This window comes from Elephantulus edwardii, unplaced genomic scaffold, assembly GCF_000299155.1.
Source record: "Elephantulus edwardii isolate Elephantulus edwardi_28Jun2011 unplaced genomic scaffold, EleEdw1.0 scaffold00102, whole genome shotgun sequence".
NCBI lineage: Eukaryota > Metazoa > Chordata > Mammalia > Macroscelidea > Macroscelididae > Elephantulus > Elephantulus edwardii.
In genome coordinates this window covers 9,509,221-9,536,993 of record NW_006399852.1, presented here as the reverse complement: position 1 = coordinate 9,536,993, position 27,773 = coordinate 9,509,221, and the positions used below count along the sequence as shown (strand labels likewise).

The 27,773-nt window shown below is 41.8% G+C and overlaps 1 protein-coding gene across 2 annotated transcripts in view; it reads left to right on the top strand.

Annotated features, from left to right (window-relative positions):
* The window catches only part of PHACTR2 (phosphatase and actin regulator 2), a 270,673-nt gene that overhangs the window by 181,873 nt on the left and 61,027 nt on the right, over positions 1-27,773 (top strand). For both annotated transcript variants that reach the window (XM_006891662.1, XM_006891663.1), the window contains exons 3-4: positions 14,937-15,017; positions 22,971-23,129. In XM_006891662.1, coding sequence (XP_006891724.1) covers positions 14,937-15,017; positions 22,971-23,129 — 240 coding nt within the window. The remainder of the gene's footprint in view (positions 1-14,936; positions 15,018-22,970; positions 23,130-27,773) is intronic.

Sequence of the window (27,773 nt, the reverse complement as noted above, 5' to 3'; positions counted from 1 at the left end):
TCAACTGCTTCCTGAATCCAGACTCTTTAGGTTTTAAAAATGATACTCTTAAAAGTTTTCTTTTTTCCAAGGTATAAATGTTTCCAAACCCAACCATGTTGCTGTTGAGCTTTCTCCAGCTCAGAGCCATCCTGTAGGACAGGGCAGAGCTGCCCCCTGAGAGTTTGTAGGTTTATAAATCTTTGCAGAAGCCAACCACATCTTTCTCCTACCACGCAGCTAGTGGATTCAAACCGCTGACCTTTTGCTGCCATCTGAGGTCTTTAACCACGACACTACCAGGTCCAACCCATTGCTGACCTTCCAGCGGGTTTTCAGGGGCAGTAAACTACATGGGAGAAGACTGACCATCCTTCTCCTGCAGAAAAGCTGGTGGATTTGAACTGCATGCCTTTGAGATTGCAGCACAGCTTCTTACAGCCAGGCCACTGGAGCAGTTATAAGTGTTTGCCTAGCGCTTATTATAAGAAAGGGGATGAGAGACTGTGTGAGAAATCTAAGAAACAGAAATATTTGGAGAGGGCTCTTGTGGTTAGGTGCTGAGTGGAGTGTAGACCCTATACACCGTAGATCTGAACCCTGTCCTACCCTTTGCTGTCCTCACAGCCTCTGACACACTAAAGCCCATTAGTGCAATCATTGCGTCAGTCCACCTGGCTGAGGGTCTTCCTGTCTTTTGCCTTCCCAAGCATGATGTCCCTTTTTAAGGAATAACCTCTCCTAGCAACATGCCCAAAGTATATGTAACAAAGCTTCATCATCTTTGCCTCCAAGGAACACTCTGGTTGCACTTTGTCCAAGATATATCTGTTTGTTCTTTTGGCAGTCCACGGGCTATTGGAGAGAACTAGATGCTGGAAAATACGTTGAGAGCCCATGTCAGTGAGGATATATGATGTTTGAAATTCCTTGTGGTTTGAAAAATATCTTGAAAATAGTCCCTTTTATATATTTTTAAATAGTCCTGATTTTTTTTTTACAGAGTATAAGGTTTACAGGAAAATTGCACAGAGAGGGCCCACCCTCTCCTGCTCCTCAGCTCACAATTTCCTCACGTTATTACTAACTTACCTAGCAGTTTATTATGGCTCATTTGTGACACCTGATAAATCAATGTCAGCGTATTGACTGAAGTCCATAGTTTCCTTTAGGATTCACTCTTTGTATTGTGAAAATTCTGTGGACTTTGACAAATGCATAAGGCTGTGTCCACCATTATAGTAGCATAAAGGAGAGTTTCACTGCCATCAAAATGCTCTGTGCTCCCCCTTCCCCTTAACCTCTGGGACTTTGGCACCACAGATCTTTATACTCTCTACACTTGGCCTTTTCTAGGATATTATTTACTTGGAACCATACAGCCAGTAACTTTTGACACTGGCTTTTATCACTTGCTGTCATGTACCATTGAGGCAGAACCAACCCATAGCTGACCCTCCAGCATGTTTTCAGAGGCGGTAAATCACATGAGAGGAGACTGTGCATCAGCCTCCCATGGAGCAGCTGGTGGATTCAAACCTCCTGCCTTTGGGATTGCAGCGCAGCTTCCTGTCAGTAAGCCACGAGAGCTCCCCGGTGCTTTCTCTCACTTAGCAATATGCATTTGAGATTCTTCTGTGTACCTTTGTAGTGAGAGAACACTATCCTTTTCATGAGTGAGTCCATTGTATCACAGTTGTTTATCCATTCATATATTAAGGAATATCTTAGTTGCTTTTCGTTTGGGGCAATTATAAATAAAGATGGTTTTACAATGTGTTTTGTGCGTTTTGATATTGACTTAAGCTTTCAGTTCATTTGGATCAATCCTAGGAGTGTGACTGCTGGATCCTATGATAAACCCTGTTGGGTTAGCTGTAGGAGAAATGCCAAAGTTCCAAAGTGATTGTAGTATTCTGCCTTCCCACCACCACCAGATAAGGGTTCCTCTTGTTCCACACTCCTGCCAGTATCAGTCATCAGTGTGTTGCGATTTTAGCCATTCTAACAAGTGTGTTAGGAGTTATGGTGGAGTGGTCTGTTAACTGTTGCATCGCTAAACTGGAAGTCAGTGGTTCAAATCTGCCAACTGCTCCACAAAAAGTAGCTGGACAGTCTCTTCCTGTAAAGACGGTTAGCCTCAGAAATGTATGGAGGTCACCATGAGTCACAATTGACTTAAGGGCACTAGGTTTGGTTTTGAGGGTTAGTAATAAATAATGCAGTAGTATCTTATTCTCACCAATGGGCCAGATGGCAGCACAATGATAGATAGAGAGGAGAATGAGATTATTAACAAGTCCAGCTCGCTCAAATCCACAATCAACACTCTTGGCATCAACAGTCAGGAAATCAGAAGATGAATTCTATTAGAAAAGTCAGTGATCAAGGACCTCTCCAAAGTGCTAAAGAGCAATGGCATCAGTCTTGAGACTAAGGTACAGCTGATCCAGGTCATAGTCTTCGCAACTCTTTGCTTCATCACAGAGTTGGACAGTGACTAAAGATGACAGAAGAATAATTGATGCCTTTGAATTGTGATTCTGGAGAAGAGTATTAGACATACCATGAACTGCTAAGAGAACAAACAGGTTTGTCCTGGAGAGGGTGGATCGAGGCGAGGATTTTGACACTCTGTCTGACATATTTTGGACATGTTGCCAAGAGGGTCTAGTTGTTGGAAAAGGGTGTCATGCTTGGAAGGGTAGAGGGTTAGTGAAGGAGAGGAAGACCCTAGATGAGAGAGATTGGCACAGTAGCAGGGGTAAAGAGGGTAGATGTGTCAGAGACAGTGAGATTGACTTGGGTTAGGACAGCAGTCAGAGCTGTTGTGCATAGGGTTGCCATGAGTCACAGATAACTAGATGGCACAACAGTCTTTTACTGTAAAGAACAGAAAATGGAGATTTGCAAATTTTTCACTGAAGCAGATGAATCCAAAACACTGTCTTACGCCTGGGTTTCTCACCACTTTTCAAGAGAGGAAGGAGGAAGACTGCCGTCTTTCACGTAGCTTGTGAGTCCTGGTGGCTCATTGCTCCCCTGCGATTACTTGTGCTTCCTGGCCCATCTGGAATCAAAGACTTGCTTATTGTTCCCATCATGCATTTTCCCTTGGGAATTATAATCCCGAGTCCCCTTGCGTTGGTCTGCCATGGCGGATCTCAGCTCGCCGCCTCTGGGAACTGCAGTGATTTTTAGCCGTGGCTATTTCCAAGGGACAAAGACTTCCTCATGTCAGCCTTTTTTTGATGACCACCTGAAACTGTTTGGAAGTCCTTCAATGAGAAAACAAGGTGCAGAAGGGTGTATAAAGTCAAGTGTCTTACGTTTTGTGTACCAAGGGAGAAGTGAAAATGACTGTTTGAATTTGCCCGTGGAGTTCTGGAAAGATTCTTGAACTCAGCCTCATTGCCATCAAGTTGGAGCAGACTCATAGCTGAGCCTCCAGGGAGTCTGCAGAGGCTGTAAATCGCCCCAGAGGAGAGTGCCTTTCTTTTGCCCCTGGAGAAGCTCGTGTATTCGAATTGCTACAGAGAATGACATGTGACCCTGGGATTAGTAGTGCAGCTAGATCCCTATGGACTAAGCCGCCAAAGCTCCCTGGAACAACATGAGCCGTTGAGAAAAGTTCTTACGTGTCTGTGACAATTGGGTTCAGTTTGCATAGGTGAGAGACAAGGTGAGTTTGAGAATTTTTGCTGTCTGCTTTTATAATTTGAAATACAAGAATGCCACCCAAGTCTCAGTCACAAAAGGACAAATATTGCATAGGGCCACTGATGTAAAACAGGACTGTCATCAGGGTTGAGGGAAGGCAAAGAAGGCGGGGAGGAATGATGCATACTGCATTGAAACAGATGAGGGAGAGAACTGTTTAAAAGGGACATATGATTGGGTATTGTTGTCATGACGAATCCAGAATGAAGGCTGCACAGTGAAGTGGACTTGGGGGAGGGATTGCATAACAATGAAAGAGTTTTTCTTCTACTTTTCAAGGAAAAGAGTGAATTGGGGGGAGAAGGGGTGGACAGGGAGAAAAGTGCAACAATGAATGACTGGAAACCCTAAGTCTCTGTAAACTTTCATTAAAATTAATTTAAAAAATAAAGAATGCTTCCCAAAAAAGGTGTGCAGTTTGACTCTACCATCTATTCTGTGGGCGAAGGATGGGAGGTCTCCCATGTGATTTACTGCCTCTGAAAAACCCACTAGGAGATCAGCTAGGAGTCGGTTCTGACTCACCAGCAAGCAACAACAACAACCCGTTTGGTAATTGTTGTTAGATGCCAGTGACTAAGTCCTGACTTATGGCTCCTTTCCATGTGATACATGGGAGCACCAGAGGTTTCGTGGTAAGGAGCTGTGCTGCTCACCCAGAGGCACACAGTTTGAATCCACCAGCTGCTGCATCCTCCCATGCGATTTCCTGCCTCTGAAAACCTGCTGGAGGGTCAGCTACGGGTCAGTCTGACTCTACAGTACTTAACAGCAACCCTTTCATGTCCATTGATATGTTTGAGTCAGCCGTGGTGTCTGGTGTCAGTCTGTCTCCTGGAGTTACCACAACAGGAGGTCCTCTCCTAGTGAATGGTCTGTGCCGAGGTCCTCTCCTAGTGAATGGTCTGTGCCGATGACATATCCAAAGTAAGTGAGCTCAAGTTCCTCTGTCCTCACATCTCAGTATCATTCTGACCGAATGTCTTCTAAGATCCATTAATTCATCCTTTGATACTCCACTGTGTATGCAGTGTTCTTGACCAGGACCACAGTTTGCATGCATCAGTTCTCTTCTAGCCTCCTTTCTCATTGTCCGGTTCTTGTATGTGTGTGAGGTGATTGAAAAGATCATGGCCTGGGTTTGGCACACCTTAGTCATCAAAGTGACATCTTTGCTTTAAAAAGTTGCTGTCCTGCCTGAAGATTCCCTGCCCTGAATAGTAATCAGAGGGCATTCCACTGATCTCGGTCGTGGGGAAGTTGGAAGCTTTGTGATCATCAATTTAGATTGGAGAATGCAAGTGGTATGCTATCAGGCTTTAACCAGATTCTGCCTGTGCAAATAGAAAAATGGGTCCGACCTCTCTAAGCCTAAGTCTCAGTGTTTGTGTATCTGTCCTAAAGAGATACAAATAATTGCTCAGACTGTCTTTGAGGACCACTGACAGAATCATTAAAAAAAGCAAGTATGAAAATTCCCTGTCAACACCAAAAAAAATGGATGATTATGATCAGGTTGCTGGGGGAAGTTGTGACACTGATGTCACAAGAGGAAGGGGACATAGAAATTCTCCATCTTCCTCTTTCTTCAGGCCTGGCCAAATTTCAGACTCTCCAGGAAGAAATGGGAGTCGACAGTTTTCTCTCTTGTGTTTCTAACTTGAAAGCCTGACCTTCGGTTTTACAGGGACAGAATTCGATTAAAAACTGATCTATTTAACATGTTTTTGACTAGTTGATACTTTTTATTGCTGTTGAATAATAACGAGCTTTTAAATAAACAGAGGATTAGTTGATTCATAGCACTGAAAAACCAAGGGTATACCACCTTCAGGCAGGGATGGATCCCAGTCTTTAATGTGATCAGTAGCTACTACTTGCCCTCTTTGGGATCTGTGCATTGACTTTATTTTTTTTAAAATATATTTTATTTTTATTATTTTGTGTACGTGTAGCATCAAATTGGTTCTGACTGGTACAGGAGGAGATTGCCCCTCCTCCAGCAGAGCATCTGGTGGATTCAAACCCTGTACCTCTGGGATTGCAGTGCAGCTTCTTGGCACTAGGTCACCAGAGCACCATAATATTATGGTGTTTTTATGTGCCATTGAGTCAGAACCAATTCATAACTGACCTTTCAGCAGGTTTACAGAGGTTGTAAATCACACTGGAAATTCATCTTTCTCTCATAGAGCAGCCAGTGGATTTGAACCTTCTGTCTTTGGGTTGGCAGTGCAACTCCTTACCCACTAGATGACCAGAGAGCTTCCTGCATTGAATTTTTTTCTTCTTCCTGAGTTATTGTTTGTTAATGTGTGCACCAAGTCAGATCTAAACCAAAGCTGACCCTCCAGAGGGTTTTCAGAGGTAGTAAATTGCACAGGAAGGGATTGTCCATCTTCCATTGAGTAGAGGTGAATTTGAACCACAAAGATTCTCACCACTGGACCAATTGGCAGCATCAGGATGATTGGTGAAGAGATTGAGATTGTTCACAGCTTTAGTCTGCTTGGCTCCACGGTCAACACTCTTAGCACCAGTAGCCAGGAAATAAAAAAACGTATTGTGATGGGACAGTCTGCAGTTAGGGACCTCTCCAGGGTACTGAAGAGCAGTGGTGTCACTCTGGAGACTAAGGTGCATCTGATACAGGCTATGATCTTTGCAATCACTTGTTATGCACCAGAGAGTTGGACGATGACTAAGGAGGATAGAAGGAGAATTGATGCTTTTGAGCTGTGGTGCTGGAGAAGAGTATTGAATGTACCATGGACTGCCAAGAAAACAAACAGATTCACCCTGAAGAGAGTTAAACCAGGCTGCTCCTTGGAGACAAGGATTCTGAGGCTTCATCTGACATACTTTGGACATGTTGTAAGGAGGGAGAGGTCCTTGGAGAGGGACATCATGCTTGGGAGGGTGGAGGGACAGCGCAGAAGAGGAGGACTCTCTATGAGGTGGACTGATTCAGTGACTGGGGTAATCGGGATGGGTGTGTCAGAGGCAGTGTGATCGGCACAGGATAGAGCAGGGTTTAGGGCTGTGGTACATAGGGTCACTATGAGTCGCAAGCGACTCGACGGCACATAACAACAACAACAACAGCAACCTTTGGGTTGGCAGCATAGTTCCTTACCACTGAGCCACCAGCGCTCTCTTCTTCCTGGGTTAGGCTCTCATTTTGTGGTGGCACCAGGATTGGTAGCAGCTCTCAGCTTGCATTCAGCTAACTCAAACAATCAGGATAAAAAGAGAACCTTCCATTTCATATTCATCTAACAAAGTTCCTGGGCTTAGACCTGATCAGTACAGCTTGGGCACATACCTGTGACTGAAGCGGTCACTAAGACCAGGAGCTCAGTTGGATTCTGTAGTGTGTAGGGCTTTGAGTAGGGGAGCAGCATGATGAGGTAAACAAGAAGATAGCCAGGCCCGGAAGTGTTTCTAGGTGGAGATATTTCTCTCCTTACATTCTTCAGATGTCTTGGAAGTTTTTGCAGACATCCTGCTGGGTAACATTTTAGTGGTTCTTTCTTTAAATGACTTCACTAATTAAACCTTAGTGAAGGGTCTTTTCAAAGGAAGACTATTTCTTCATTCTAAAAGAAGCTCTGATGGCATAGTGCCCTACTTGCTGGGCTGCTGGCCAAAAAGTTAATGGTTCAAATCCACTGCTGGTCTTCAGGAGAAAGATGGACAAAGGAAGACCATATCTTGTATTCTGGTTTTAGGAACTAATATTGGAAAAAAAGGAACAAAAGCTAGTCTTTCATAGAACTCTCTCAGCACAAGCAGGAGTTTCTCGTGTTACCATTACAGTTTTACAGTAATTTCACTCAGTATTCAGAATTAAGAAAAGAAGAGAATAACATGACATGCTTATTTAATGGTCTTCTCTTCTGTTATGTTCATTCATTAACCATGAAGCTTTGGAAGTGAGAACTGGGACTTTCTCTCAACCAAAGGAAAACACGAGTATGATCAGCCCTTACAGATTCTTCTCTCACAGAAACTTCCAAAGTGATAGAAAATCCCAGCCTTGCCTTCTCAGCAAGGAACTGATGATGGAAACCTCAGCGTCCTTGCAGTGGAGGCTCCCTGGCCACCACTCCATCCCTAGAAGGACCTCAGAGAACATGTATCATTTATCATGAGCTCGTTCATGGACTGCCAACTTTTGGTGTCTGTCCTCTACACATTTATACCCTAACCCAGGACCCCTGGTGGCACAGTGGATGAACTCTTGAGCTTCAAACTAAAAAGTCAGACTTTTCACATCCACCAGTTACTATGCAGGAGAAAGCTGAACCATCAGTTTCCATAAAGATTTCCAGCCTTGGGAAGCCACTGGTACCCTTCTGCCCTGCCCTGTAGGTTTGCTGGGACATGGAGTTCACTCCCCGGCAGTGGTGGCTCAGGGAGTGGAGAGATTGGCTACAGGACAGTGCTGAGGGTCTTCCCTTTGGTTGGTGCGCCAAGTGCAGAGGAAGGAGCCGGAGGGCTTAGTGTTCATTAAAGTTTTGCTACAAACCTCAAGTGCCTTCCCTTTTAATGGAGACAGCAAGAGGAGAGACAACAAAGGCATTACCGATACAAGCCAGTTTTCTTTTTATTCACTCATTCAGCACACATATTTTTCGAGAACCACTTTTTGGAATACAGTAGTAAACACACTTTATTCTCATCGCAGATACCTTCTCGTGGGGACTGGCGGAGAATTAATAGGCAGGTTGTCTGGAGGAGAGGCTGTGCTTTGCCTGATTAGGAAATGGATAGAGATGGGGAAAGGAGCAAGGCTTTCTCCACCTGGACCTCTGTAAAGGATTTCTAAATCCCCTTCCTGTCAAATTGACCTTGACTCATAGTGACCCCGGCGGACAGCACCTACCATTCCTCTGTCAGCTTACCAGACTCCAGTAGGGACTATTTTGCTGTGAAGTTATAAGCTCCGGGGTCAGGATTTCAAATACCAGCGGGATCATCCACAGTGGGCAGGTGTCGGGGAACTGCCAGACTAAGACAGAGTGAGAAGAAGGTCCTGAAGATCGACTTTTGATGAGCTCGGCTAGTGAAACTGTTCCGGATAGCCGCAGAACGTTGTCAGATACAAGGCTGGGATGTGAGCCCCTCAGCTTGGAAGACTCTCAGAGTCTGACTAGGGAAGGGCTGCGTTCTCAAAGGAGAGTTGACTCCAGTGATCTGATAGAGCACGGCTTTGAGGACCTGCATTTGCTGACAAGATGGGACTTCAAATGAGAAGAAACAGCTGCAAGCATCATTAATAATCAAAGTGTGGAATACACAAAGTATTAATCAAAGAAAATTAGAAGTGGTCAAACATAAATAAATAGCCTGCTCGAGATCAGGTCTTCTTCATTGCCTTCAAGTCGAGACCAACTCATAACTCACCTTCTGATACATTTTCAGAGTCTTTCAGTCACAGAAGAGATTGTCCATCTTTCTCTCTTTCAGAGCCCCTCGTGGACTTGAACCACATACCTTGGGGTTGGCAGTGCAATACCTTACCCACCAGGCTATTTTCCTTTTTAAGTTGGAATATAATATCCATACAGTCTCTGGAGAAAGAATTTTCTTGGAAAAGTAGAGGGTCATTAAAAAAAAAAGACTCTGAACAAGAGGAATTAATATAGCACCTGTAGTATATAAAAAAGTAGCTGAAGAAGAGGAAAGATTTTAGTGAAATATATGCAAGACCAAGGAATTAGAAAACTGAAAGGGAACAACATAGTCTGCGTTTCTAAAGCAGAAAGATCTAAAGGAGGAAAAAGTCAAGCTTCAAGCTGCAATATTGAAGAACTCTATGAGCAAAGACAATGCAGGAAGCCTCCAAAGAAGGTAAAAATAATTGACAAAGACACTATACAGAGTAAAAATGGTTAACAACTAACCATTTCCAGAGATAATATATGAACAAGAACATGTTGTATAACCTTGAAGGATACAGTGAGCCTTGCAAGTGGTGAAGGATATTGAGTCTCGATGGGAACAGAGACCAGGAGGCAGGGCCTGCCGTAGTGAGAAGCAACAGGGCAAGAAGGAGCTGGGACCGAGGGCAGGGGGCTGTAGGTAGGACAGGAGTGTGAGCTGGGTGAAGGCCACAGGTGGCTCTTAAAGAAAAAATGTTGTTGTTGTTTTTATCGTTGTGTGCCCTTGAGTCAGGATTGACTCCTAGTGATCCTCCAGCGGGTTTTCAGAGGCAGTAAATCACGCAGGAGATTGCCCATCTTTCTCCTGTGGAGCAGCTGGTAGATTTGAATTTGAGAGGCCAAATGAGGAGGTGAGATTAATTTCAAATGGAGATGCAAAGCCATTAGAAGTTGTTTGGTTGTTTTGTTTTTTTTTTTAAGATTATCCCTTTCTGAGTATTTAAAAAAATCTGAGAATAAGCATGAAATTAAAATAAAAGCCAAAATGGAGCATAATTCTTCCTTCATTTTCTAGAGAGGAGTGTTTTTGTTGTTGTTGTGTGCTGTCGATTCTGAACTGACCCATAGCAGACATGCCAGCAGGTTTTAAGAGGCAGTAAATCACAAAGGAGGTGATTGCCTGTCCTTTTCCCATGGAGCGTCTGGTGGATTTGAACCTCATCTCATGCCTTTGAGATTGCAGCACAGCTTCTTACCACTAGGCCACCAGAGCTTCCTAGAGAGGCGTGTAGACTGATAAGTGTGACCGAACTATCACAACACTCACTCTCCCCTTCAGACAGGGAAGCAGACATGTGAGCCCTGTGGACGCTTCTCTCAGGCTTTCTCAATCAGGATGAAAATGAGTGACAACAAGCCACTTACTTCATTTGTGACATTTTCCATTTCCTAGCTACTATGGACATGACCCGTGCCCCGCCCACCTCTTCCCCTCTGGTAATTTGGTTAGGCTTCAGCTATGCCTGGGGCCTTCATGAATGTTTAAGGTTGTCACACGAACTCAAACAGCAGCTGGTGACAGATGGAAGCTCCAGCGGCCCGCTTTCCTCTTGGTGAACTCACTGTGCTGTCTTCCACTCACAGACGCCTTGCACGGGTCTCGAGCCAGCCTGCCTAACAGGCGGAAACTCCAAGGAGTGCAAATCTAGCTCTTTCTGAGGAGTATTTTCCTTAAAAAGTGGGTGATCAATAAATGAAGAGGACCTTGTCACACATGAGCCTCCGCCCTTGGTCATTTGGAAGCAGGTGGCCACATCTCAGGAATGTTCCCAAGACGGTTCTGGCTCTGCGTGGCCTGCTGGACTGGAATGACCTCTCAGATTCATTCCAACTCAGGAACCCTCTGAGCCCATGAAAAAGTGTCAGCGAGTCTGCTCTGCAAATACACACACGCTATATAAACATAAGTGAAATATTTTAAAAGATGAACAGTGAGATACTTGTAGGTCCATGAGAGCAGCCGTTGAAATGTGTGCCCCGGCAGCGTACCTCCCAGGGTCAGTTGCCTGTAGTTTGTTCTTGTTGGCACTGGACATGGTTATCTACATTATGCGTTAAAAATGCTCTCAGCCGAAAACCAAACAAACAAACTGAAGGCTTTCCCTTATCAGCGTCTGTTTATAGGAGGTAGAGCAAAAAGAACAAAGTGGTCAGTTTTGATTCTTGGCAGGAAGCTAAAGCTGCTTCAAAGCGCCAGAGTTTACAAGGAAGAATGAAGAGGGCTTTTTAGCGAAGATTAAGTTAGAATTAAAGCAACAGAAAACTCCAAACTAAAGCCTCCGTTGGGACCCATATTAAAAAGACAGAGACAAAAACTGAAAAGTTCCAGGATCTCAAATAATTTCTCAATAAAAGGATGAAAGTTTTTAAAGGTGCCTCAAAGAGAAATTGCAGAATGGCCTTGGTTAACAACACAGAATCACAGGACCCACCCAGCATTTGCACGAAGAGTTCTGCTTGACTGTCAGAATCCCAGCCCCAGTGTTGACAATTACACAAGACAGGCTAGAAATGGGAAAACACTGCCCAAGGTCACAAAACTTGTTATAAGCAACTCCTTCCACAACACAAGACTCCTGCCTGACAGCCACTCTTTGTTTGTCCGTTTGTTTGTGGCAACTTAACAGAGTCAACAAATCCTGACCATTTCTATTTCATCTGAAGGAGGGGTGGGGGAAGATAAGAAAGACAGTCACAAAGCCTGTGGTGTGAATTGACAGTGCCTTTCATGTTCTAGCAGGTGGCTGGCACTCCTGCACTTGCTCTTGACATTGCCACATCCATCTCCAAGCCCAGGACAGAATAGCCTGGTGCCCCTGAGCCCACCCCCAGGAGTGAAAGCACACTGGTTCAGGGTCTCCAGAGTGATGCCTCCCCCGTCAGTCTCTTTCAGGCCTGTGTGGGTTTACCGACTCCTGGGAGTCGGTGGGGCTCCCTTCTCAGCCACCTCCACATCTCAACAATGCTCTACAATGTCACTGTGAGTGTTATTGGGCATTGTGTGCTCAACAGAGTCCTCTACTTTTTTACCAAGTCCTGCCCAAACTGAGCCTATACTTAGTAGCACTGTTTTTTTAACAGAATTCTCATACAGAATGGCCTATGCCTGGTTAACTTTGTTCATTGAAACCACAGATGTTTACATGAGCTTCTGGTAAGAGCATGGAAAGAGAGGGTAACTGCACTGGTTAATCTAAAGGAAGATAGGAAGGCTCCGTCTCTGTGTCCATAAGAACCAGTAAAATGCACACTATTCATTTGATAGCTTATTCACTCATTTGTCTTTGTATATTATCTGATTCTGTAAAATATGAAGGACAAAACTTACAATAAAAAGTGTATATGCTATAAAGAAAATAGAAAGTAAATCAGGCTGCCGAAATTTCAGCCATGAGTTGTTATGTGAAACTTGTGTGAGACATCAAATCTGGACATGTTTCCGGGAGGGGTGAGTCCTTGGGAAAAGACGAAAGGCGGAGGGTCAGAGAGAGGAAAAGGAAGGCCTTTAACAAGACGGATTGGCACCGTGACTGTAACAGTGGCTCAAGCCTGTCAGAGATGGTGCAGGTGGCACAGCACCATCTGTTGTTCATAGGGTCACTGTGCGTTGTCTACCTGAGGACACATAGCAACAACAACAACATTCCAAATAGAAGGGGGGGAAAAAACCACTGAGTTATCAAAGGAGAGGGGGGCCAGTCCATCCTTTCGAAAGACAAAGTGTTGATTTTCTGGATTTTATGCCCTTGTCTTTTGTTGTTATGTGCCATCAGGTTGACTCTGACTCATAGTGCCCCTATGCACAGTAGCTCTGAACCCAGTTCTCTCCTGAGCCAGTCTCACTGCATCTGACACACCTAACCCCCATCACCCCAGTTACTGTCAGTCCATCTCATCATCCAGGGTCTTTCTCTCCTGCACTGTCCCTCAAGCCGTCCAAGCATGATGTCCTTTCCCAAGGACTGGTCCCTCTTAGCAACATGCCAGAGTATGGGAGACAGAGCCAAAATCGTGGCCTCCAGGGAGCAGTGCATAGCTGACCCCATATCCACGTTAGTTATCTCTCTCCTCCCCTTGATGCTCATGCTTCATGGTGTTCTTGCGTCAGGACCTTAACCTATGAGAGAAAACATGCTCTTTGGGTTATCAAATGTTCCCTTTCCATGGGTTGGGTCTGGCTTGTGGTATTGGGGCTTAGTTTGGATCTTGAAATAATGTTGTCCAGGATAATTCCAGGATTTTAAGATTATATGTCTTGGAGTAGGAAGCTTAGGAAGGATAAAAATCTGGTCTGCCTGCCTGGTCCCCACCAATGTTCCAGTCCTTCTTCCCAAAGAACACTAGATCCTTTATGCAGCCCTGTTCTTTTGTGTCAAGATGCCTTTGTGAAGTAAACATCTACAGGGAAGAGTTCTGCGGAACAGTTTGGGATGTAGACTTAAAGGGTTAGAGATTTAAGAGACACATCCTTTTTTGCCCTCTCAAAGCGGGTAATGGGGTTAGCAGTTGCATAGACACATACATCCAGGAACTTAAATTTTGTGCATTTAGAACAAACACACCAAACATTTAGAACAAACCTACCTTGAGACCCTAAATTTCCTTCAGAAGTTACAGCACTGAGAATTTAGAGTTCTTGCGAAAGAAGCACCAGTGCTGAGAAGCCTACCCCTTTACATGCCATGAAAGTTCTCTTTAACTCTTTTCTCCATCCTTCTGAGACTTGAAGTTCGTCAGGGGGTGTACCGACACCCTCTAGAATTTGTGTGTATGGGAAAGAGAGACCTTTGTGCTGTTAGATTTGAGGAGTGGATGGTGTGAGAGAGAAAACAAAATACAAGAAAAGTAGTCTCTTCTCTCTGGGATTCAAGATGGGCAATTTGAATATTTACTTAAAAATGTGTTTGCATGGAAGCATATGTATCCTCTGTGTCTATTAAACCATCATAGACGCATATGATGTAGAATGTATTCATTTTTTCCCCCGTTGGGTTTTCTTTTTTTTTTTACATTTTTAAAAAATAGTTTTAATGAGCATTTACAGAGATTTTGGATTTCCATTCATTCATTGTTGCACTTCTCTACCCGCCTCAGCCTTCCCCCAGCCCCAGTTCGCTCCTCTCTTTCAAAAGTAAAAGAAACACTCCTTCCCTGGTCCACAATCCCCCTGCACCCCTCCCACTGCCCCAAGTACATTCCATTATGCAACCTTAATTGTGGACTCTTGTGATAACCATAATACCCTATCATACGTCGCTTTTAAATTATTCACTCCCTCATCTGTTTCAGTGCAGTATACACAATTTATCCAGTTTTTCTCAGTCTTACCCCAACCCTGATATCAATCCCATTTTCAACAGTGGCACCATGCAATATTGGTCCTTTTGTGACTGAAATATTTCACTCAGCATAATGTCCTCCAGGCTCACCTATTTTTAATAATATTGCATGAGTTCCTTGTCTTTCAATGCAGTGTAGATACATTTCAAAATGAGAAGTGACCTGTGCTCCATGGTTGATCTGAAACCATATGTCTGAGCAGACATCATCATCATCATCTGGAAGGCCAGATGCTGCATGGCCTGGCTCCTGACCCGTGCCTGGAGTGCTTTCCGTGACTCTAGCTGGGTTGGTTCGGCTCCAGGGACACGTTCTGCTGGACCACAAGGAAAACTGGGGTTTGAGTCCTTGAGTGAATAGAATGAATGTGCTGAATTCTACTTGGAATGTTTTTCTTAAGTACGTTAAGCAATGTCTTGATTCTTAATTTGTGCTTATTCTCTTTAAAAGTATTAGAAAGGAAGATATCCACACGACAAAGTAGAGAGGAGCTGATAAGAAGGGGAGTTCTTAAGGAATTGCCTGATCAAGGTGAGGAAATTAATCATACATATTTAAAATAATTTGGTCCTCCATTCTCTGGTCTTTCTTTCCATTTACTTTGAAATTTAAGATGCTCGTGGTCTGTGGCAGATAAAGCAGGGAGTAACGCACTCCAAGATTCCTGCTTTAAGCCACAGCACTGTGGTGGGCTGGGAGAATCTGAGGCTTTCGCTGAGCAAAGAGATTCAGTGGACTTTTCTGGTGAATCCCTTCACCATATGTCACTTTAAACCCACAGCTTGACGTGAGTGCTTTTGTGACGAGAGACCTAGATAAGATACAAATGCACATTCCTTCCCTTCTATGTGCTTGAGCTTCAATCTTGCTCTCCAGTTGACTCAGTTGTTTGAGCAAATGCCAGGTTTCTGCTTGGCTCTAGCCTTGGTTGTTGCTTAAGACGACCAAGAAAGAAGAGAAAAGAGATGGTAAACACAGCTCACGAAGGATGCGACTTCATCCTCTCTGACATTCTCAAATGTGTAACTACCTGAGGTGTGAGGAAGCAAGTGAAATCAATTTGCTCTCAAGTCCTTTGCCCAAGACGGCATCATTTTCATTTCTCTGAATTTAGTTGCCTTTCACCTATTTGCTAATAAGTCCTTCCAAGAATTCTCTTCTAGTTTTCCTCCTTTTTTTTTTAGCTATCTTTCCTTGGGGGGAGTCTTGCTCAGAAAAAAAAAAAACAACAAAAAACAACCCAGCGTTAGACACAATCGGAGGTTTACCCTCAGAAGGAGACACTAGCACTCATTTTTTTCCAAATAATACCAAATGGTTTCCATCGTTCCCACTGCTATTAAAACTAAAGGAAACTTTAGTTACAACACTGTTGATTTATCACATGCCTTTTCTCCTCTAACATTTACTGGGGTAAAGTATTATTATTATACTTTTCAGGAACAAATAAAATGTTATTAACTTAGAGTTGAAATAACAGTACTTCTCTTTTTCTGATATATGTTCCTTGCAAAGAGCTTAATATTTTTTGGCATTCACTATTTATAAATCCAAATGACATGCTTTTTCCAAGATCTGAATAATTCCAAGTGGAGTTGGGAAATACTTTTATTGTTTTTACTCCTACTTCAAAGAAACCAAGGGAATCTGGAGTGAATAATACCATCTTTCTTGAGCCATCACAATTTTAAGTATTTTATTTCCATTTCTGATCTGTCAAACTTTTCTCACTACACTTTATGAATGAACTTTATGTCTTTCCTTTATGTCTTCCCTAATTTCCTATTACCTTGAAGCTGTTTATTTCCTGTCTGGAACATTTGAAAAAGAAATGCACACCCCTGTTTTGTTTTGGTTTTCTTTTAAGGTTGGGTTTTAGTAGCATTCATCTTCTGTCAGATCTCTTTAGAGCAGTGGAAAAATTACATATGCATTGACAGCTCAACCAGTGTACTTCTTTGGAATCCTCTACATGGAAATATTTTAAAGAATGGAAAAATTTATGATTGAAACTATTAATGGATTTTAAAGAAATGAAAGGCACCATGTTCCCAGTACCAAATGATGGGCTAATTTTTTTTACATTTCCCAAAAGCAAGAAACAATGTTTAGTTTGAAGAAATGTTTTATTTTTGTTGTTGTTATTATGTGCCATCCAGTCACTTGCAACTCATAGCAGCCCTATGTACAATAGCCCTGAAACCTGCTCTAGCCTGAGCCCAATTTATTGTCTCTGGCACACCCACCCTCATTACACCAGTCACTGAATCAATCCATCTCATCGATGGCCTTCCTCTCTTGTGCTCTCCTTCCACCCTCTCAAGCATGATGTTCCTCTCCAAGGAATGGTCCCACCTTACAACATGCACAAAGTATGTCAGATGAAGCCTCGGAATCCTTGCCTCCAAGGAGCAGCCTGGGTTCACCCTCTCTAGGACAAGCCTGTTTGTTCTCTTGGCAGTCCATGGTATATTCAATACTCTTCTCCAACACCACAGCTCAAAGGCTCAATTCTCTATCATCCCTAGTCATTGTCCAATTTTCTAATGTATAGCATGCAATTGCAAAGACTATGGATTGGATCAGGCACACCTTAATCTCCAGACTGACATCATTACTCTTCAGTACCCTGGAGAATATATAGATACTAATATTCATTAAAATCTCTGGTGGCCTAGTGGTAAGAAGCTCTGCTGCAATCTTGAAGGCACATGATTCAAGGTCACCAGCTGCTCTGCGGGAGAAAGATGGGCTATCTCCTCTCTTACGATTAACTGCCTCTGAAAACCCACCAGAGGGTCAGCTATGGGTCGGTTCTGACTCATACATAGCAACAACAAATGTTCATTGCTTTCTATGAAGATGGCGCCAAAAGTGAAGAAGGAAGCCCCTGCCCCTCCCAAAACTGAAGCCAAAGCAAAGGCATTAAAGGCCAAGAAGGCAGTCCTGAAGGGCATCCACAGCCAAAAAAAAAGAAGATTTGCATGCCACCCACCTTCTGGCAGCCTAAGATGCTGAGACTCTGAAGGCAGCCCAAATACCCCTGGAGGAGTGCCCCCAGGAGAAACAACTTGACCACTCTGCCATCATCAAATTTCCCCTGACCACTGAGTCAGCCATGCAGAAGATAGAAGATAACAATACACTTGTGTTCATTGTGGATGTCAAGGCCAACAGGCACCAAATTAAGCAAGCTGTAAAGAAGCTCTATGACACTGATGTGGCTAAGGTCAGCACTTTGATTAGGCCTGATGGAGAGAAGAAGGCTTATGTTCGACTTGCTCCTGACTATGATGCTTTGCTTGTTGCCAACAAAATTGGGATCATCTAAACTGAGTCCAGCTGGCTAATTCAAAATATAAATTTTTCTTACCATAAAAAAATTCATTAATAAATTTTGATATTTCTTAATTCTCCCTCATTTATTAAACTGTTCATGTTATTGAGTATCATTTATTTGGCTAAGATACAATTTACCCCATAAGTCAGGCTCTGTTTGAGCTTTTCCATGTAATATATACAGCTGAACATTAAAAGTGCTGAAATAGTAAAAGAACAAAATTTTATCTATATTTAGTAGATTTAATCTTTGGGAATTCATAAAGGACTAAACTTTCCACCTCTTAAGAATACGCTGTATAAACCAACTATAATCATCTTGATTCCAATTCACAGCAGCCCTGTGTGTGTCCGAGTAGAACTATGTTCCACGGAGTTTCCAGTGACAAATTTTCTTCCAAAGTCGATTACCAGACCTTTCCTCCGAGGGGCTCTTGATGGACTCAGAACACCAGTTTTTTACTTAGCAGCCAAAAACATTAACTCCGTGCATCACTCCAAGAGTCCAGTCCCTAAGTATTCAACAAACTAATTGCTGTCCAGTTAAAACACATAGATATCCTCCCCACCTCCCAGGTTTTCAGAGGCTGTAAATGGCATGAGGGGAGATTGTCCGTCCTTTTCCCTAAAAACATCTGGCCAGTTTGAACTACCTGCCCTTGTGTCAGCAGAGCAACTTCTTACCACTGGAACTACAGAATTACCTGAAGTTAGAAAGTTCCCATTAATGCCTGTTAGTAGTCCTCTTCCTCTTTTCAACCAAAGGCAAAAAAAAAAAATCATTTTCTGTTCTTCTTCGATTATTATTCTCTTGAAAATTGCAGCCTGCTTCTAACTCAGGAAGCCGCTGACTTGGGTGACACACTCCTCCCTTTAGCCAGTGAAGACTCACCCGTTGCCTTAGCTTTCCACGAAAAAAAAAAACACCTCAAAACACGTTGTCATTGAGTGTGAACTGACTCATAGCTGACCCTCCCATGGCTTTCCAGGAGGCTGTAAATCACCTGGGAGGAGATTGCCCAGCCTCCTCCTGCAGAACTGCTGGTAGATTCAGCCCGACAGAGAAGCACCACTTTTGAGTGAGCCACACAACTCCCAATGGACGAGGCTACCAGAGCTCCCTAACCTCATCAGTTATGCCCTTTGTCCAGCAAGCCAGATGTTGTTGTTGTTGTTATGTGCTGTCGAGTTGCTTGTGACTCATAGCGACCCTATGTACAACAGCCCTAAACTCCACTCTGTCCTTTGCCAATCGCACCATCTCTGAAACACCCATCCCAATTGCCTCAGTCACTGAATCAATCCACCTCATAGAGGGTCTTCCCCGCCTGCGCCGTCCCTCCACCCTACCAAGCATGATGTCCCTCTCCAAGGACTGGTCCCTCCTTACAGCATGTCCAAAGTATGTTAGACAGAGCCTCAGAATCCTTGCCTCCAAGGAACCGCCCGGTTTGACCCTTTCCGGGATGAATCTGTTTGTTTTCCTAGCGGTCCATGGTACCCTCAATACTCTTCTCCAACACCACAGTTCAAAGGCATCAATTCTATCCTTGAAACCATCCGCCCACATCATCAGGTAAATGTGGAGTCCCCCCAAAGCAGTGCGGCACTCGGGCCAAGAAAAAAACCTGTCTGCACACCATTTCTACAGGACACATCACCTTTGCTCGGAAAGCATTGCCACTGACCTTAAGAGACACTGGTCACAGCATAAGAAACTGTCAGAAGCCTACGTGTTTGGAATCACAGAAGCCAAGGAAGCTTCAGATATAAGATATCAGATCAAAGGCAGGACAATGGGAGATGGAATTTGAAGGGAGTGGGTAGAAGTGGATGGGTATCCTGGCGGATGGGGGAGCAGGGAAATAAGGGAGTAAAGACACGTGTGCCAAGGACAGGGACAGCACTGATACGAATGGTTAACTACACAAGAAGGGATATATCTTTCAGTTTTCTGTAAAATGCTGGTCTGTCTGATACTTCTCTAAATCTGAACATTCAGATTAAGACAGACTAGGAAGAAGGATTGGCCTCTGCTTCTGAAATAGCAGGCTTCTGAAAACCCTACCTAAAAAGTAAGCCAGATGGGTTGTTAAAACTCCCTCAACCTAGTCAAGGTCTGATCTCACCCAGTCCAACCCCACCCTCTTACCCTCAGCTAGATGTCCTTCTAGATGACCTTTCTTACACCAAGATCTACCTTCAACCTAGAAGTTGAATGAGTTCTCTTCTCTCCTGAGAAGTCCCTGGTCTTTGTCTTGGTCTTAACCTTGTCTTCTGGTTCTTTCCAGCTCTCTTTTCCTTTGGCTCTCACATGAGAGCGTGGAGATGCTTTGCCCATCAACTATATCCTCCTCTCTTCATTAGCTGCATCCCTGACTTACCTGTCTTCTAAACTTGACTTTTTCAAATATTCCTAGGCTTCTTATTTAAGTCTTTGTGTGTAAGTGTGTGGGTGTGGCCCCCCCTTGATTTTATCAATTCTTTTCTGAGATTTTCCTTTGCGTGCAGCTGCTCCCCGTGACATCACCTGTGCCTTCTAATGTACCTACACCTCATTCATCTTCTTCCTTGCCTTCCTTCGCTCTGCTTATATTTTATTCATATACACAAGCTTTATCAATAATACAGCTTATTTTAATTCTAAAACAACTTTTTAAATTAATGATTTTAATGCAACATATATCTTTTTTACAGCATAATCTTTCCATTTAATTTTTCCCCCACTCATTCATTGTTGCACATTTTCTTCCCTGCCCAACCCTCCCCTGCTGTTCGTTTTTCTCTTTGAAAAGAAAAAAAAATAATTTCATTGTTATACAATCCTCCCTCCCCCAAGTCCACAGTCCACTTTACTATGCATTTATTTTTCTGGACTCTTGTCATGAAAATAATACCTAATCCCATATTCCTTTTAAACAGTTCTCTCCCTCCTCTGTTTCAATACAGTATACATTACTTATCCCCTCTTTTCTTAGGTTCCCCCAACCCTGATGTCAGCCCTGTTTTACAACAGTCACATTATGCGGTATTTGTCCTTTCGTGACTGAATTATTTCACTCAGCATAATGTCCTCCAGGGTCACGCATTTTGTATAATATTTTATGAGGTCTTTAAAACAACTTCTTTAATTCACAAATAGATGGGCCTTTTAAGTAAACATAGAAATTTGTTGGCAGTTGGTAACTATTATGCCTTATTGAATAATTCAGAATTTCCCCATATTTATCACAAAGATATCTCCTTTTTATGAAATATTTTCATATGCACTAGATTTATCTCACAAATAAAAATAAGTACCTTTCAACTTTGCTATTTTCATTATGTGATAATTCTTTTATTATACCACAAGCTAGTGTGTTCTTTAGCTTTTTCATTCTAAAATAAGTTATTTAGCACATTTAAGAATTTTAATACAATAATGTTTAAAATACAATTAAATTGTCATGCAAATGGCCGCAGTGTATTTTTATAATCAAGTAGAAGAAAAAAATTACAAAAATAAATTTATGTGTGGTAGCCTAAACTACATGCCTATGGAAACTCTATGAACTTGGAGAAAAGACGATAGTTGTATAAAGACATCAAGTCTTTTTGTCATAGAGTCACTATGAGTCGTACTCGACTTAACAGCAATCAACAGAAATAACAACCTAAAAATAGTTACTTTTTTTAAAAAAGTGAGGTTGGTGGGTTGTTTGGGTTTGTTTGTTTGTTTTGGGGTTGTTGTTTTTTTCTTTTCTATTTTGCTTGGACTTTCTAGTTTTACCTCAGTTTTGGTTTTAGTTTTTCTAAGCCCACTATCTGTATGTTATATTGTAGTGTCTGCTTTTGTTTTTTACAACTTACGCCTTTGGCTCCTTTTTATTTTGACGCACACACTTTAAAAAAAATGCTTACCTTTATTTCCTTGAAACAGTTAAGCATTGACTGTAATTCCTTTTAGTTTTATACAGAAATCAGATTATAGATACTTAGGAGTTATATGACAAAGGAACAGTTGCTTTGCATTTTGAGCATGACGTTATCCCACGATAATGTATCTCATCTTAAATTATGCCTATTTTAGTCATTAAAACCAATGAATTTTATTGTTTTGCCTAAGCAAGTAAATGATATTTAGTGGAAATTTAAGATGTGGTCACCTTTATAATAAATAGCAAAATAAGTTTATTTAAAAATTGCATAGATGAAGCTATATATAATCATGTATTTATTCAAGCTTGCTAAGTTACTGTCTCAGCTCTTTACTTTTTCTTGTATGATGATAGTAAATCCTCTTAAAATGTTCTGAATACAAACTTACTGCTAATCTTTTTAAGCATCCCTCAGCTAGGAGGTTCTGGGTTTATTTTTTTAAAAAAGTCTCATTCTCTTTTGAAACCCATAGGAATTGTGACGATTCAGAGGTTAAAATTAGTTTTTAACATTTAGATGATATATTAGAAATAACTTTTCTGCCATGAGTTTTTTTGAGAAAAAACTTATCTAATTTTTGTGTTACTTTTCTGTAATATTTTCAAGTTATTACTAGACCAACTTGATGTTTTTGGTATATAACTGAAAGCTTTCACCATATTTCTACAAAATGAAAACAGAATTACCTCGCTACCATATTTCCCCTTAACACAAAATTGTAGTTATGTGAGTTAAGTTTCATATAATAGATATTATATGCCTTGGAGAGAGTGGCGATTGGAGATTTTCATGTTCTCTCACTAATACTAATTGTTTGTATATGTAATTACATTTCATGTTAACTTGTGTATTTGCATGCACTTTATGTTTTTGATGTTAAAATGTTATTTCATTTTCCACATTATGCTTTTTACCAGTTACTGTCTGAATGACAAAGACTTCACAAAAGTCCACCACAAGACCAGAGAGAATCTGCTCCTTGAAATATTTTAAAACTAGAATAATTAGTCCTCTTGTCTTAAGATGACTGCTTTCTCCCAAGACTAAGGATTTATTAGGCCTTTTATGTGAATAAATTATTTAGTGAAAGATGGGGAACACACTCCATGATGTATTGACCCCAGAAGCTCAACCATGGATTTGAATCTAGGAATTCTGTTAACTGGGAAATCAATTTTTCAGAAAACCATCAAGGTAGACATCTAGGTGTTTCTTTCCCCATTTTAGATGGAGATGTAACAGTTAACTTTGAAAATTCAAACGGTCACATGATCCCCATCGGCGAGGAATCTGCCAGAGAGGAAAATGTAGTAAAATCTGAAGAAGGTAATGGCTCTGTGTCTGAGAAAGCACCTCCTCTGGAAGAAAAGGCAGAAGATAAGAAAGGTAAAATAAAGGGAAAACCCCATGTGTTTTTCTTTGGTACAGCTCAGTGTTGAGAACCAGGTCCTAGGCTCCGAACCAAGGCTCTAAAACCAGTAGAGTGTTTAGGGATGAACTTCACAGTTTCAAAGAAGAAAAACATAACCACCAGTGAGCAGAAATAAGGTTTCTTTATGTAGAACATCCATTTTTTTTATAACCATCTGATGTCATTTCTAATTAAAGAGTGTTAATGAAAGGAAATAACCAAAGATTTGGCCCATTCAATCATCAGAAATGTCTAGAAATATTATACTTTCCTAAAGAGTCCTTTCTTAGAATCTTTTTTTAAAAAACAAAACAAAACCCCCAACAAGCCAGCATGCTGAGTATCTCTCTCTGCTCGTGTGAGAGTTAGCTCCTGTGTAGTTAGCATGGAGGGACATCAAAACTCAAGGGGAACTCTCAGCACATCACTCCCTCTCCAGTAGTGGAAATTTGGTTGAAGGTATTCACAGTAGTGTAGATTCAAGTTCAGGTTCTAGACATTTCTGAGGAAAATTTGGGGGAAACTTCCGAAATGCCAGGAACTTTGGTCTCTGCACTTGGCTGATTGCTCCAACAACTACTTATTCCATGACTTTTCTGTGCAACTGAGAAATCATGAAACAAGACAGAGATGCTCATGCCATTCCCAACAGGCTTCTTTAAGGTGAATAAGCTATGATGACAGATTGAGCTACTTAACAAAATACTTTTCTATCAAAGACCCATAGCCACAGATTCTTGGTCACCAATTGCTTAAATCCCGAGGTCTCTGCTGTTACATGTAGAAGAAGCTAAGGCTATTATTTAGGATGCTTGCACTGATATTTCCACTGGGTTAGTTTCCATTTTTTGTTGTTGTTGTTCTCGATGACTCCTTGCAGTATCCAAGTGAATCCTTGTGAAGAGACTAGCTCCCATCCTATAATATCTGCATCTTTTAGAAACTATTAAAAGCAAACTTTTTTTCCTCTGCTCTAGACCCAAATCCTCCAAACATAATGGGGGCAAAGAGCAGTTGATGGTTATTAAACTGACAAGCCAGCTTTTCTAGAAGCCCTTAACCACTAATTATTGGCTTGTAAGCAAGCCTTAATTTTTATTTTTTTTTTTAGAAACCTCTTTTAATAATCTGTTGGAAATGTATTGTTTTTCTTTATTCAAATAGTAATATTTATGAGAACTTACTAATTAGCCTTGTTCCATTAAGGAACAAGGTTTTGTTTATGAACACTGAAGATGGAAAATTAGTATTTTAATGATATTATTACTGGCAAAGAAAGAGAACATCTTTAGACAGATTTTAAGAAGATCCAGTTGAAAATAGGAATGCAAGTAGTGATTTTTTTGTAGTACAACTGTCTTGTCTCACCAAACTGTCCAGTTTCAAATCCATCTGTGGCGTGTCCCTGGTGCAACCTTTTTGTTCTCAGGAATCACCTCCTTCATTATGAAGCAAAAACGTCTTCAGTGCTTGCCAGCTCAGTGTGGGCAGCCGTCACTGAGCTGGCCACACTTCAGAGGAAGAGTGTCCCTTATCAACTAATAGAAATTTGCTGACAGTTTTATCATAATGAAAGCATCAAGGTTTTGATGTTCTCAAAAGAAGGTGACAGATGTCATAGGTCCATGGATATTTGAGAGGCATTGTTGATTTTTTTGTCCCTTATTGTTGGTTTCTTATTCTTTGCCCAGAATGATTATGTTCAGCTTTTCTCTGGCCAGATACAATTCAAGAAGGTATCTTGTTAGACCAGCCTGTACAGAACAAGTAGGAGTACTGGTACGTCACAGGGATAAACCACCCTCGTGTTGTACGGACAGCGAGCCACACTGATAATCACAAAAAGCACTTAGAATCTACTTCCTGAAATGTTACACAAATGTTAATACAAACAATGTTATGTTTAATTAAGAATGCGACCTTGTGAGGAAAGGCAAACAGTTCTAGTCTCCAGAAAGGCATCATTTAATTCTGAAAATAACAAGTTCAAGATTCATGTTCTTTCTCCTCTCCTTCTGGCTTCAGTCCTTGTGTGGGCTGATTTCTGTGTAAGTCCACCATCCCATGGCAGGAGAAAGCTTGCTCTAAATGCTGTTGAAGTTAATCCTTCCTGTGGCAGGAGCCAGATCTGGAAGTGTGGTCCACACCTGCCTTCCAGCACGATGTGGAATCCTTGTCAAGCCATAATGAAGAGGCAGCTTGTTCTTAACTTTGTCTTGAAAAGATAATACACCCTTTCCTCACTAATCAACATAATCAGGTTCTGAAGACCAGGTCATTTTCTGAAAATCATCAGCATTGTACGAAAATGGAGGATGACCACATCATCACATAACTGCCAAATTACTAACTTATCCAATTAAATGAAAGTATAACTGAGTCCATATAACAACCAACCACTGAGAATAATGTTGGGGTGACACTGATTGGTTACTGTCAGCCTTAATCTTACTCCATATCTCAACATTCCTTACTCCCAGATGTACACAGTAAATAAACAAAATCATTGGATAATATCATAGTCTTAGGTAAGTGAGGAGTTGTTGTTGTTAAGTGTCATTAAGTAGAGTCCAAGTCCTAGCAACCCTGTGAACAGTAGATCTGAACTCCGTCCCATCTAGTGCTGTCCTCATTATCTCCGACACATTTAGACCTTTGCCACAGACACTAGCATCAATCCACTTCGTTGAAAGTCTTCCTCTCCTTTGCTGACTCTCCACCTTTACAAATATCTTGTTCTCTTCCAAGGAATAGCCTCTCCTAACAACATGTCCAAAATAAGTAAGGCAGAGCTTTATCAACTTTGTCTCCAAAGAACATTCTGGCTGTACTTTTCCCAAGACCTGTTTGTTCTTTTGGTAGTCCATGGGATATTCAGCACTCTTTTTCAACACCACAGCTCAAATGCATCGATTCTTCTGTCATCCTTATTCATGTCCAGCTCTCAGATGCATAGCGAGTAACTGGAAAGACTATGGCCTGAATCAAGAGCACCTTAGTCTTTAGATTTATAACTTTGGAATGTGAGAAGTAGGTGTAGTCTTATACACCATCAGTTTATATCAGTCTTCAGATCCTAATGCAATAATAAAAATAATGTTACTTCATTTAGTATCTTCCAGGTTGTTGTTGTTGTTGTTGTTGTGTGCCATCAAGCCAATTATAACTCATAGTGACCTGAACCTTGCCCTATCCTAAGCCAACCTGACCATCTCTGACACACCTGCCCCCATTGCCACCGTCACTGTCTCAGTCCATCTCATCCAGGGTTTTCCTCTCCTGCACTGACTCTCTTCCCTTCCACCCATGACTTTCTTCTCCAATGACTGGCCCCTCCTGACAATATTCCCAAGCGTCTCAGTTGATTTATGCCGATATGTGTGACAATACTAATCAGCCAGTCAGTTACAGCCATTGAATAGATGGAGTGTTTAGAGTATTGAGTCTGATGGGATATTAAATTTTCAGGCAAAAGGAGTTTACCATTTAGTTAGGAAAAACCTACCCACCCACCTTCTTAGAGATCACCACAAAGTAAACATAAACATTAGCAATATGGCAACACTGAACAGATGCTTGGTAGAAGATACAAAGTAAGAAGACGTTCCCAGCACTTCTCCAGGGGATATTGTTGTTGTTGTTGTTGTTGTTAGGTGCCATCAAGTCGGGTATGACCCATAATGACCCTGTGAACAACAGGTCTGAACCCTGTCCTATCCTGTGCCACCTCACAGTCTCCAGGAAGTACGCAGGATTTATCACCTGCCTATTTGTCTATTCCCTCACTATTCCGAGAGTCAAAGAGAAAACTGTCTCCTCCTCCTCAGAAGCTGGATATATTTTGAGATATAACTTTAGAATTTAAAACTTTAGGTGTAAGGGAAAAGAGAGTCCCCCAGGGATAGGCTGTGAAGGGGAAGCCGAGGAGGGCTTGCACTGTGAACAAGGACTAGGATGCAGTTCAGGATGGCTGGTTCTCTCCACAGATGGTTGTACCTGGTTTGACCTCCATGCACCCGGTAGTATGCCACAGACCAAAGTTACAAGGGTACGTGCAAAGAAGAGGTCTCAGAAGATTGACACCTGTGTGTGCATTTATAAGCTTTGCTTCAGATGCCTTAAATGTGTCCAATTTGTATCATTCTCAACAACAATTGATTTTTCTGATTAACAGGCCTCTGGCTCAGGCCAAGTAATTGAAGAGAGCCACTGTTGTACCTTAAAGGATAAGCAGCTTAGTGAAGGAGACAGTTGACAGAAATAGACAAACAAAAGCAGTCACCTCTGATAAGTGTTAAACCAATGTCATAGTCATTAAATACCAATACATTCAGAGGTGGAAGAGTTCAACTTGGGTGTAGAGACTGGGAAGAATTTCATGATGGGATCCAAGATGAACGTTAAAAGGAAAATATATTGGACAAGTCATTGTTGTGATAGTTTTCTATCTGGCTTTATGGGAATATTGTAAAAACGAGGAATGATAGGAAAACAGTGACATCGTTGGAAGCTGGCATGACTGGCTTTTCCCCACAGATCTCACGAGTTTTTTCTTGGATAGGCTACAGCCACCACTTTTTTTTTTTTTTGCATCTTCTGTTGGTGGAAATGGTTTGAGT